Here is a 12,752-nt window from a genome sequence, read left to right as displayed (position 1 = left end):
ATTTTCCAGATTAAATAAAGGATTGCAAGATAAACAATCAGACTCCTGAGGAAAAGTAATTTATTGGTTTTACTTCTCTTCTGATGAAGTAGCTTCTTTGGTGCTGCCAATCTACATGAGATGGGTTTATTTTAGATTTTTATTTGGCTATCACGATTAGCTGTTTTTTCCCCTGTCAAATTCAATCTGCATGACATCAGCATGTCACCAGTAGAACAGATGTCACTTTATTATGGTCTCTTTTTTAATTAGTGATCTAGTCTTCCTTGACGTGCTACAATTTACTTGCAGCAATATAGGTGCTCTGATGGGGACATAACCTAGAGTGACAGCCAACAGAGTGGCAGTAATCTGTTGAAATATTTGAAACTGAAAAGAAAAATCTATCTCAGTCAGATAAGCAGCCTGAAGGTTCAAAGGATGCCAAAAAGTCTTCTGTTTGAAAAATACAAGTCATTGTACAGCAAAATGGTACTAGGACCTTTTAATGGCCTACTTGGATTGCTAGCACAAATCATGCTGTAAATATATTTAGGAGATCAGTGTAACAACTCTCTAATTTGTTCTAATGCTTCAATAATGGGTTTAAAGATGTTAAAAAATATACATATATATACACACACACACATATATATGTATATATATTTAGACACAGGTCTTACAGTTTTGCTTCAATTTGGCTATAGGATGGAGCTTTTCTTACAGTACCTGACATTGTGTCACTTTCTGATAATGTAGCTGCTGGTAGTAAGAGGCTCAAAATGCCATTTGTGTTTAAAATCTCTATTTTCAGATATATTGTCTAGTTTACTCATGCAGAGATGTCATTTTACCTTTTGACCTTTCTGTTGGACTGAACAAAATGAGTGAAGACATATTCTAAAAATCTTTGTGTTTGAGTGAATTGTGACTGCAGCTGAAATTGCCACAGCCTCCTGTATTATTCACATTAATTTATTTGCAATACAGTTGGCCAAATCATTCTGATTTAGATAGTTACTTCATTTTGTTTAGTTTACAGTGAAATTAAAAAATTAATGAAGCAGAAAATCAAAGCATTGTAGAGAATTTTAATCAGATATGAAGAACCACAACTGCAATGATAAGATTTTTACTTAACAAATTAATTTTGTTCATTTGCCTAATTACTTCCTATAGCACAAATTAACTGAAAGTTTAGGTATAAGCCCATGCTTAAATGCATTGCTGAAGTAGGGCACAATTTTCAAGATTTTCTTTTCAGGATAAGAAGAAATCTTATGGAATTTTAATAATAAATAGAGCTAATAATAGAAAGAGCCTAGGGCTTTTCAGACATGCTATGTCTTCACTCCTTCATGTTTTCAGGAGCTGAAAGAATTTAAAAGGCTGGATTCAGTCCTATCTGCTTATGTCTGACCTCATGCAAAAAGGATTTGTTTCCACTGGTACTTTAGAAACATGAAATGCCTGTCAGAGCACTTGCTGGAAGATGGTATGAGTTAGCAAAAGCTCTCTGGTGGCTGGAAAGAGTGTGTAGGTTATAAGAAGTTATCAAGAAGCTGCAATGAAGTGACAATTATAGACACAAGAAGAGTAGTACATCATTTAGAAATTATTTAAAAGTCAGGTAAATGAGCTAAGGATCTGGAAAAACATTAAAAAAAACAAGTAACAAATCCAGCTAACCAAAGAGAATTCCAAATAAGTTACTAGTCAAATTCAGCAATGACTTTGAAGAGCAGCAGGTATGGAGCAGAGAGAACAGCCACACGTGAGAAACACTCAGACCCCAAACTGTAAATGTAGCAGAGGGCAGAGGAACAGGACATCCTGTGCCGCTGGGTAGAAGATAAGCACTAGGCAGGATATTGCTGCTGCAGCTTTCACAGGCTGAGTCAGACAGAGAAGTACCACGAGAATCAAGAATTCAACTAGATTGGAAAAGACTTCTGAGACCATCGAGTCCAGCCTGTGACCCAACACCCCCCTGTCCGTCAGCCCACGGCGCTGAGCCCTCGCTGCCATGGGCTGGTTGAGTTCATGGTGGTGATGCTTGGATCTCAGAGGTCTTTTCCAACCTAACTGATTCTGTGATTCCTTGGAATGAGCCGCAAGAGGAACGATTTCAGACGGGGCTCGGAGGGCTCGCTCCCCCGACGGGGAGCCAGCGCGCTGCTTTGGGCTGGCGGGCAGAGTTCATCTCCTGCGCACCGCTTGGGGAGCGGCTCTTTTGCCAAAGCCCTCAGGCAGCAGAGCGGCTGCCGCTGCCAGGGCTCAGGCGGTGCCTCTGTCCCTCCCGAGGGGAAGCCCCGCCTGGGCAGGGCTGGGGCGCGGCCGCCGCCGGGGTTTGTCCCTCGGCGGCCGCCGTACGGAGCGCGCTTCCCGCCGCGGCCCGCGCGCTCCGGCAGCGCCATGAGCCTGTGGGCCGACAAGCACCGGCCCGGCGCCCTCGCCCGCCTCGACTTCCACCGCGAGCAGGCGGCGCGGCTCCGCAGCCTGGTACGTGCGGCACGGCTCTGCCCTGCCCGCCGGCTCCCCGCCGGACTCTGCCCGGCGCCCCGGCGGCCTCCAGGTCCTCTCGGTCCTCTCCTCCCCGCAGCGGGAATCCCCCCGGAGTCGGCATTGCGTCTGGATAAGCGGGAAGAGTTTACTGTGCGGGTGGCCGGGCACTGGACCAGATCGCTCGGGGTGGCTGTGAGCTCTCCGTCACTGGAGACAGTCGGGAGCCATGTGGCTGCAGGGCTGTACCCTGTGCTCGGGGGAGTTGGACCGCTGTGGTCCGTTCCCACCTGACCCGTGCTATAAGTGGGATTCCTGTGGGGCCGGGGTGGGCAGCTTTGCCTCCGTGCAGGCCCTGCCTTTCCGAGCAGCGCCCGTGCCGCGGGGAGGTGTCCCGGCATCGCGCCCCGCTTGGATGCTTTAGTGCCGAGGGAAAGGCTGCGGGGCAATCGGTGGCTCCACTCTTTCGAGCCATTACACATGTTCTTCCTGCTGGCTTGGCTTCTTTGCCTGATGTTAGGAGAAATTTTTTGAAGCGAGTAGCTGGGAATGAAAGTCAAGGCTGCTTCCCCTGCCAGATGTGCCGCCTGGCACATCCTCAGGGATGAGTGATATCTAACTAATGTAGGTGCTTTCTGTGGGGTATGATCAAATGTGCTCCAAGTCATGCTTTTTAGCTTTCCAGGAAATAAACTTCTAAACGTGTGCATATATATATTTTATATGTATATATATGTAGTTATATCATAACTATATATATAAGCATCTACTTTAAACTTTGTTTCAACCCTTTCTTCTATGTGTTTCTCACAGTTGTCACTACTAACTGTGGGAAGCATATAAATGTTGGAGTGGGGTTTTGGGAGTTTGTTTTGTTGTTGGTTTGCTTGGGGTGTTTTTTGAGCAGTGAGGTGTTTGAAGTTAAGTGAGTTGTACATGGCTGTCAGAAAAATACTATGTTCTATAGAAATGTTGCTGCAGGGAAGGATTTCAGTAGTTTTAATTCTAGGTGTTATGTTGTGATTGAGCTGGAAGAGACATTTAATGTAAACTTGGATGCAAATGGAAGGATAAGTGATCTTATAAGGAAAATACTGTGGTAGATAACTGATCTTGTTTCTTTTTTGTTCAGGTTCAATGTGGTGACTTTCCTCATCTGTTGGTGTATGGCCCATCAGGAGCTGGAAAAAAGACAAGAATAATGTGTTTGTTAAGGGAATTATATGGTTCAGGAGTGGAGAAACTGAGGATTGAGCATCAGAGTATAACGGTAAAAAAAAATCTCCCCTCTCCTGTGAAGTAATGTGGAAATACTGACATATTTCTGTTGTGAGACCTTTGTATTTATTTGAGTTTAAAGAATTATTTTTTATTTTGCACTCAGTATCTTCAACATCTTTATGTAATTAATCATACCAGTTTGATTATGCAAGCAAATTATTTTCGAGATGTTCTTCAGGCCTTCAAGATACAGGGTTCTTGATTGTTTTCTGTGCCTGATTGGCTGTTCTTCTGGTGTAGGTTTTTTTGTTCAGAGTGGGTTTTTTTATTTATCATTTACAGTTCAGTTTGGACAATAGCATCTCCGCTGTTGCTATTTTACAGGCTGGATGATGTGTCAGTATTCCTTTTTTTCTTTGGAGGTGGGGCTGGGACCGTAAGAGATAAGCAAGTCTGTATCTTGGGAGTTCTTTGATCTCTGAGACTCTTGGTTTTCCTGTGACTTAGCCAGGTGTAAGATCTTAAGAGATTTTCAGAACACTTTCTGAACCTCAATTGCTTGTTTTTTACATAGGCACCTTCTAAGAAGAAGATTGAAATTAGCACCATTGCAAGTAATTATCACCTTGAAGTTAACCCAAGGTAAGTGTGCAGTAAAGGTGCCTCACTTTAAAGGTAAGCTACTGGCTGTGTTGTGAGTCCCTTTAGCCTGGGTGTGTGAGGGACTGATTGCCTGATCTGTTGCCTGAGCAAGTTAGGTAATGGTGAATGGGTTTGGTCTGCAAATGAGAGCAGGGAGTGGATTTTTAATTTAACAGCTCTGAATAAACAAAAATTTGGATTGCTGTGTACTTAAGGCAGAAATCTTCTGTTTAAGTGGCTACATAAGCATACTAATGTTGAGGAATGGGCACAGGAGACAATTCTGGATTTAGAGATTTCACCATTTCAGTTGACATTAAGAGCTTCTACTGGAACTAACACCTCCATATCGTTAGTTCTCTCATAAATACAAAAATTAAGGAATTTGAAAGAAAGAAAGGCTTACGCTGTAACTCTCCAAATAAACTGTTTAGAGCATGGGAAAGACCACCACAAAATACTGTGCATCCTGTCTTGACTGAGGTCAGATACTGATTTAAACAACAGAAGCTCTAGTGGGAGCTATCTACATCTTCTTTAGCAGTTATGAACTGTTTGGAGACCCAGAGCAAATATTTGTTTTTACCTGAAACCATGTAATGCTGCTTTGAATCACCATGAGTGAATGTCATTGTGCACTGGGAGGTGTTGGTTACTGCTAAACCATAGCTCATGCTGCCTTGCGTTACAGAAGTTATTCTACACTGCCAGGTCTCCTTTAGGAACTCATTCTTCAGCTAATCTGTTTATTGATTAGTGAGTATCTGCTGGTGTTCTAATACAGACACAAATAATTATCAGCTAATTACCAATAAAAGCCAAAGCTTATTGGGAATCACTATTTTGAATATGTAATTTTGGTGTTATCAAATGTGTGACCATTCAGTCCAGCTCTGATAACCTGAAACTACTGACACTTTTCCTGTTACTCTGTATAGAGTACTTAGAGCTTGAAACATAAAATAATTATATTTCAATTTAAATACAAAAGTACTGAACTTTGATTAAGGATCAATATCCTGATTTTTAGGCTTTCAGTGACTGAGCAATTGTCATGTTTATGTCTGACCAGAAAGTAAACATCTGTGCTGTCCAATGGCCTATGAAGTTTGACTGAGCTATAACAATGGTGAAGTCATGTGCATCTTAAGTAACATGGAATCGGGTGAATGGCTAACAGGGAGTGTAAGTGAATTTCTGGGAAGGACTCTGTAGAGTAAAACCCTGCATCTACATGTCAAACATTCTATTATATGGTTAGGCTTAATTGTTCTTCCCATAATGAGTAAAAAGGTTCACGCTGTATGTCCTTGTTCAGACTAGGTAAAAAAATTTTAGGTTTCTCATCTGAAGAAAATAAGTTCTATTTTAATGAGTTAATCAAACATTTAACAATGGTTTTAACACATTTGAATAGAGTGCTACTAAGCCAGTTGCACCTGCATAAACTGTGGGTTGTTTTTATTGAGGAGGTAACTTTCAACAAAGTGTATGGGTATTAGTTTAATTCTAACTTGGCAGCTTCTGAATTCTTTTGGCATTCTTACTTATTTAATTCACTTTTGGGGGATGTATTTTATATGCACTATAAAGTTGTTTTAAAACAAGATTTATTCTAATTCCTGGTACAGTGATGCGGGAAACAATGACCGTGTGGTAATTCAGGAGCTCTTGAAGACAGTGGCACAGTCCCAACAGCTTGAGACAAGTACTCAACGAGATTTTAAAGGTGAGTAAAACAGTTAAAACCAGTCAAAATAGCCCTTTAAACATGGGGAGATTTCTTTTCACTGTTTTCTTAGTACCTGTATATTGCATGAAGATTGTACAGTCAAAACGGCACACAGGTAATCTTAATCTTTTCTTTCCTGCCTGTGGAAACATGCTGCCTTTTTCTGTGTGTTATCACCTATTTAGGTGTTATTGCTTGTATGTCAAAAGTATTTTTCCTTAGAAAGATTTGATATTAATACAGAGCCCCACTATGTTTAATCCTTTTTTCAGTGGTGCTGTTAACAGAAGTTGACAAACTTACTAAAGACGCTCAGCATGCTTTGCGAAGAACAATGGAGAAGTACATGGCGACCTGCCGGTTGATCCTGTGCTGCAATTCAGTGTCAAAAATTATAGGACCCATTCAAAGCAGATGCCTGGCTGTACGAGTGCCTGCTCCCAGCATTGAAGATGTATGTTGAAACAGAAGCAAAAATAAGTTACTATAAAATTCCTATTAGATAAGTTCTTGCGGTGGACTTACATTTTATTTTCACATAATAACTTAGTTTTCCTTTGTGTTGGATGATTTGCCAAGGACAGCTTATGAAGGACTGATCCATCATCTCTGGTCCAGCAGATTCTTCTGTTAGAAAGAGGAGAATCTGTAGGTGCTGAACACTTTAAGTGTTGTACTTCCTGCTATCTGTTTTCTGTCTAGATCTGCCATGTCTTGTCCAGTGTGTGTAAGAAAGAAGGCCTGACTCTTCCTCAGGAACTAGCTCAAAGGATTGCAGAGAAATCTGGCAGGAATCTTCGGAAAGCGCTACTTATGTGTGAGTCCTGCAGAGTACAACAGTAAGTCACTGCAAAAAATAATGTAAATTATACTGTCAGACACATAAATGACCTTGCTTCTGAGGCCTTGTTAAAATAGGCAACAATTGGCTTATATTGTAATCTCTAAAAATAAAGTATTTTTTAGGTATCCTTTTAGTGCTGATCAAGACATTCCTGAGATGGACTGGGAAGTTTATTTGAGAGAAACTGCAAATGCTATTGTTGGTCAACAGACACCACAAAGGTGGGTGAATGCACTTGCTAAGAGCTGTAAATTATGTTTTCCATGCACTGTGGTACCTAAAAAAAAGAGCTGTATTCAAAAATGTGGCATCTCCAGTAATGTGTAATTTTCAGTGTTTCTACTGAAGCTGGTACTTTGCAGCCAGAGGAGTTGAGCTTTAAAATTGCCAGAAAAGGCTGAAAGAGTATCAGGAACTGAAGAACTGTTGCTTTTTCCCATCAAAGCTTAATAATCTAAAGTAACCATAGGCTTAGTTGCATGTTGTGTTTCCCGGTTTGGTGATTATTTTTTGATGGGTGTGTATGGTTGGTCTAATTCGTTTGTTTTACATGAAATTTCTCTTTGACCATCTTTAGCATAAAGCACCTTTGTAAAATAACTGGAAGTGAGAAATTGTTGCGTTTTATGAGCACATCAGGAGATGACTCCTGTGTCCATCTCACTATCACACCCAAAGCCTGATCCTTTTAGTGTGTTCCATGCATTACTTGCATGAGATGTCATTTAATTTAAATGCTTGTAGCATCTGCCCTTCTGTTTTCAAAAGCTGAGCATTGGCTAATTGTGTCAGCTCTGCCACTTAATTGTCTTACCCCTTCTTATAAACAATGAAGACAGAAAAACAGCATAAAGGAACTCTCTGGCTGTAATAAATTGTGTGTCTCCTCACTAGTCTTAAGCATTAATACTTAAATATGAAGAATTAAAGGGAAACAATTCTGAGACAAATTATAATAGCCTTGTAGCTTCTAGATTAAGTGAGACCATTGTAACTAGGGTGTCATTTATCTTTTGAGTAAAAGATGATATGCAGCCTTTGAATTGAAATTGACTCATGCAATGCTTTTGGCTTTAAAATAAACCCAAAACTAAAAGCAAAAAAGAAGCATTGCTTGGATTGCCTCTTTTCCTGCACTGTATTTTACTAGTTGTGAAAAGACATTAGTATGCTTAGGGATCACACTTCTCGTATTTTGTGGTGTCTTTCCAACAGGCTTTTAGAAGTCCGTGGACGACTTTATGAACTCCTGACCCACTGCATCCCTCCTGAGATTATAATGAAGGTAATTCAACTATCTAGCTCTTAAGGTGCTATGAATTTTAATATTGTGACTGTCTCAACTAAAGCCTTTAAAAAAAAATACACCAAAACATCATAAATTATCCAGATATTGATGAAAAGCTGTGTCCTTTCCAACAGACTAAAACTTGTTCAGTGGCAGAGAAAAACAGCATCATAGCTGAGTGAAAATAAAGGAGGACATTTTTAGTCCCCTTCACTTCTCAGGCTAGTTACTATATTAAAGCACAGTTGAGGATCTTGGTGGTCTTTCACTGCCTGTATGATTCTGTGGGCTACTCTTCATATGATTGGTTTGCTTTTATAAAAGTTTTAAGTTTATTATTTGCAATGTCTTTGTGGAGAGGTGTGGTGAAGAAGGCTGGACCAGCAGGGCTATTCAAAGACAGATGTCGCTGTCACCTGGAGGAAAAATGCAAGTGGGATGTGCATATTTTTATTTTAAGGAGCGTGAAAGGATGCTGAAGACAGCTGGAGTAGAACAAAGATCAAAAATAGAGTTTGCAACTTAACCTAGTAATGTTTGCTTTGCTGTCAGACATAATTTCTTTTCACGTTAACAAATTTCTGCTTTCTGATAGTTTTGATACTTAGATGTTTCTTTAACCTTCCTTTGTTACAGTAGGTTAGTGGATCTTGCAGTGCTGTGTTTGAGAGGAAGAAGGTGTATGTTCTCTGCTCATTCCCTCTTCATAAACTTGAAATGGTCTAGAGATACTTCTCACTTAATCCTGGCAGTTTTAATTGAGATAGATTTGCAATGATTTTATTGCTGTACCTATAATAATGCATTTTGGGGTTTTGTAATGCCTTAAGTATTAAAGTCAAGTTGCCTTGTGTGTCTATACATAAATACACTCATAAATATAGACAGAGACACTTAAATTCTAAATAACCCTTTTCTTGTTTTTTATTAATGTTGTTTCTCTTTTTGCTTGATGTAGAAGGTAGAAGTAAGTGGTTTTAATACAATTGCTGTCTTGGTAAAAATTCTCCTCAGGCCATGTGCCTACATTCAGTAGAGGTTATAGTATTTGGAGATGTGATTAATTAATTTTCTTTTATTAAGGCATAAATTATTCCAGTAAAGGAATATATTGTCTGTTGGATTAATGGGTGAACTATTGGTTAATGCTTGCTATTTTCAGAGAACCAAGGTTATTGTCTTAACAAAAAATATCTAATTTTTCAAATACCGCCCTGTTTTTCTCCCATTTTAGGGTCTCCTGACAGAACTTCTAAATAATTGTGATGGACAACTGAAAGGAGAAGTTGCACAGATGGCGGCCTTCTATGAGCACCGCTTGCAACTGGGCAGCAAAGCCATTTATCATCTGGAAGCATTTGTTGCAAAGTTTATGGCAATTTACAAGAAGTTCATGGAGGATGGGCTGGATGACATAATGTTCTAACTCTGAAGCGATACACAGAATGTTGTGTCAAGATACCAATGGTGTTGCAAATGTCTAGTTGCCAGTGCTTGATTACTTGTGGGTCTAGTTCTAAGTCAAATATTTTTCTGCTGTTTAATAAAACAATGTTTGTTCAGGTTTAGAAACCAGATGGATTGTTTGACAGCCACAAATCCATCTTTAGATCCATACAAAATGCATTGGCCTTTCAGAAAAACAGCACATTGCCTTGAAAGATTTGTAAGATCAGAGCTGCTTTGCAATATTTGTAAGATGACATTAGGAAGAGAGAGCTCAGGTGCTGTATGCTTGGTTTTTGTTTGTTAATCACAGATGGGCAAGGCTGAAGGAAAAATGTTTTTTCCATGTTCTGCCAAGTTCCACCTTGAACATGTATGTTCTGCCTTCTGATCTATATGTCTTAGTGTTTGTCTGGCTTCTTTTTTTTAGCCTGAGTGTTTTCTGTAGTGTGCTCATACCAAATGTTTTCTTTCTTTTTTCTTTGTAAGCAGTTAGGTTGAAATTGTGGAGGAGCAGTACTTTGGTGTTGCTTGTAAATCACATGTAACACCTTGTTTAGAAGGATTATACTTTTGTAAAGCAAGTTCATTTGCTGTCTGACACTCTTGGGTTTGCCTCAACCTACATCCTGTTCAGGTAAAGGTTACTACTTTGACTATTTTTTTAATGAAAGGAAAAGTTTCAGCTTTCAACAAGTATCTTTTACCTCTTAAATTGATATGTGGCATTTTTAAAATGGCAAAATAAATTGTAGCAAATAGGAACAAAAATGCTGAATTGGTTTTTTACAGTGTCTGTGACAGCCTAGGTGCATTCATCTGCTTTGATGTAGACATCTTTCAGAAATGTGGGATATCCCACACATGCTGGAAAAATGAAGAGAGCCACTGAAATTTAAAAAAACTTCAAATCAATACAAGAAAAAGTGAAAAAACAACCTCCCATAATAAAGATAATAATAGCAAACCAACAATACCTATGCTGCAAGTCTTTTACCTATTATGTCTCTGTTCCATGGTACTCTAAAAATTACTGAATTCATGGTCTTTTTTTTTTTTTTCTTTTTACTTCGCCATGATGATTTAGGCTATTACTAGACAGTATTTAAAGCTTAAGTTAGTTAAATACTGCTGCTGTTCTCAAGGACTTAAGGGTTCCATGTGGGGTGTTAATGCACAGCTTGCATTCATATTCATTCTCAGTAAGATGGTGCTGCCCTGTTTCCTGCTCAACGGGGCTCCTGAAGAAGTAGATGATGAGTTTTTTCCTTCCATATGCTTGTCACCCAAATCCACAGCACTGTAACATGTCATATTGTGAATGTCTTCACTGTCAAAAGATCCTGTAGAAACATTAGTCAGTGATAGTGGAAGGGAATACTTAAGTTCATTACAAAGTAGGGCACAGCTTTGTAATAGAGGGGGCATAATTATGTACATAAAAACTGCCTTGCTCTGTCTTATCTTGCTCTAGATAAGACAAGATAAGGCCTTGTCTTATCTACTGATTTTTAAAAGCTGAAGAACAGTTTTTGACTTCCCTACTACTAATGTATAGTGTGTGATAAAAGTGTGAGTTCAAAGGATGATGAAACACTTCTCCCTCCCAAAAAAACCAGCCCCAAAATCTAATGTGTGAGAAAGAGGAATAGTATGTAGGGGGCTGCAAAATGCTCAGGGACAGTGTTGCTGTGGAGGGTGGAGAGGCAGGAGCTGTATTAGAGGTGTGTTGGGGCAAAGGAACAACTTGCTCTTTCAAAAGGCCTCAGGAGCTTTGCCTAGAAATCCCAGTATGAATTTCTAGGTGTTCTTGCTGCTTCTTGTTGAAGTTTTATTTTTATCCTTTTCTACCTGGGATGAATCAAGAGTCACCAAGGATGGAAAAATGGTATAATGACAGCCATTTTCTCTCACAGAAATCCTATCACTCATCCTGCAAGCCAGCATTTCTCCCTGCTGATCCTAACTCTTGGCTTCCACAGTCTAGAACACAAATCTAAACACACATGGACACAAGTATCTTAAAAGTCTCTGCACACTTGCTAGTAATTTTTCAGGAAATTTTGACTTAGTATCCATAACAGGCTTTGGGAAAAGTGGTCATGCCACCGAGCCTGTCAGAGTTCAAGGAGTGTCTGGATGTTGCTCATGTGGTTTAGTTTTAGTTTGTCCTGTGAGGAGCACAAAGTTGGACTTGATGATCCTTAGGAGTGACTTCCACCTTGAGAGATTCTGTGATGATGATCAGTAAGTGTTGAAGTGTTGTGCTTTCTGGGAATGTTTTAGAGCCTTGCTTCCCCTCAGGGGTAGTTGCAGCTCTTGCTTAGAGGCAGTGTGATGCAGAACTGAGGTGCTGAGCTTTGCAGCAGGGAGCAGGGAGCCTTGAGCTCATGCAGGTGGATGTCAGAAATAAAATGGAGTTTACTGCCTTTTTTTTCCCTTCATAGGGCTCCTGTTCAAATCCTTTTACCAAAAATACAGAATGCTAGCCTGGCAAGTGAGCATCTCCTGGGTTGGGCATAGCTGCCTCTCCAGCCTGGAATAGAATCACATAATCATTTAGGTTGGAAAAGACCTCACAATTGAGTCCAACTGAGCCTGCACACACATGGCCCAACAACAGTGCTGGACCTACACTAGGTGCAGCACACCTGCCTTGCAGATGAAGTGGAAGTGCAGATAGACTCCTGAACACTGACTAGCACAGGACCAACCTCTAGATGATAAATTTCTTCAGCTGATTTCATCTTTTGAGACCTGCTTAGAATTGCTGCTGAATTGCATGCTGAGAGGATTACCCTCGCTTTTATCCAGCAACGCCTCCTGCTAGCTGGAAATGAAAACTCCAAGCTGCTCCCTCCCATGTGGGCCTTAAGCATGGAGGTGTCTGAGGGGTTGCAGAGGAGTCAGCTTCATAATAGTGCAGAAAGCCAGAGGTGAAACCGGTTTTAAAAAAAGGATCAAGAAACTAAAGGCAGCAAGTACTTCTGTTGAAACTTTGTGTGTGTGCTGAACTTCTGGAAGAAATGGAATGCTCTGCTTCAGCAATCTGGGAGTTAGTAAATTGTGTCCCAATCATTTGAGCCTTAGGTGGTGTT

General features: G+C 40.2%; 1 protein-coding gene across 1 annotated transcript; it reads left to right on the top strand.

Moving 5' to 3' along the window:
- Nucleotides 1-2,349: 2,349 nt before the first annotated feature.
- Nucleotides 2,350-9,780, top strand: RFC3 (replication factor C subunit 3). The gene is made up of 9 exons (XM_021541933.2): nucleotides 2,350-2,481; nucleotides 3,614-3,751; nucleotides 4,277-4,344; nucleotides 5,976-6,073; nucleotides 6,349-6,530; nucleotides 6,779-6,915; nucleotides 7,043-7,141; nucleotides 8,136-8,205; nucleotides 9,443-9,780. The coding sequence occupies exons 1-9, from the start codon at nucleotides 2,395-2,397 to the stop codon at nucleotides 9,632-9,634; spliced, it is 1,071 nt and encodes a 356-aa protein (XP_021397608.1). The 5' UTR covers nucleotides 2,350-2,394; the 3' UTR covers nucleotides 9,635-9,780.
- Nucleotides 9,781-12,752: the final 2,972 nt, after the last annotated feature.

This window comes from Lonchura striata, chromosome 2, assembly GCF_046129695.1.
Source record: "Lonchura striata isolate bLonStr1 chromosome 2, bLonStr1.mat, whole genome shotgun sequence".
NCBI lineage: Eukaryota > Metazoa > Chordata > Aves > Passeriformes > Estrildidae > Lonchura > Lonchura striata.
Note: the sequence above shows the minus strand (reverse complement) of the source record. Positions and strands in the feature narration are given on the sequence as shown.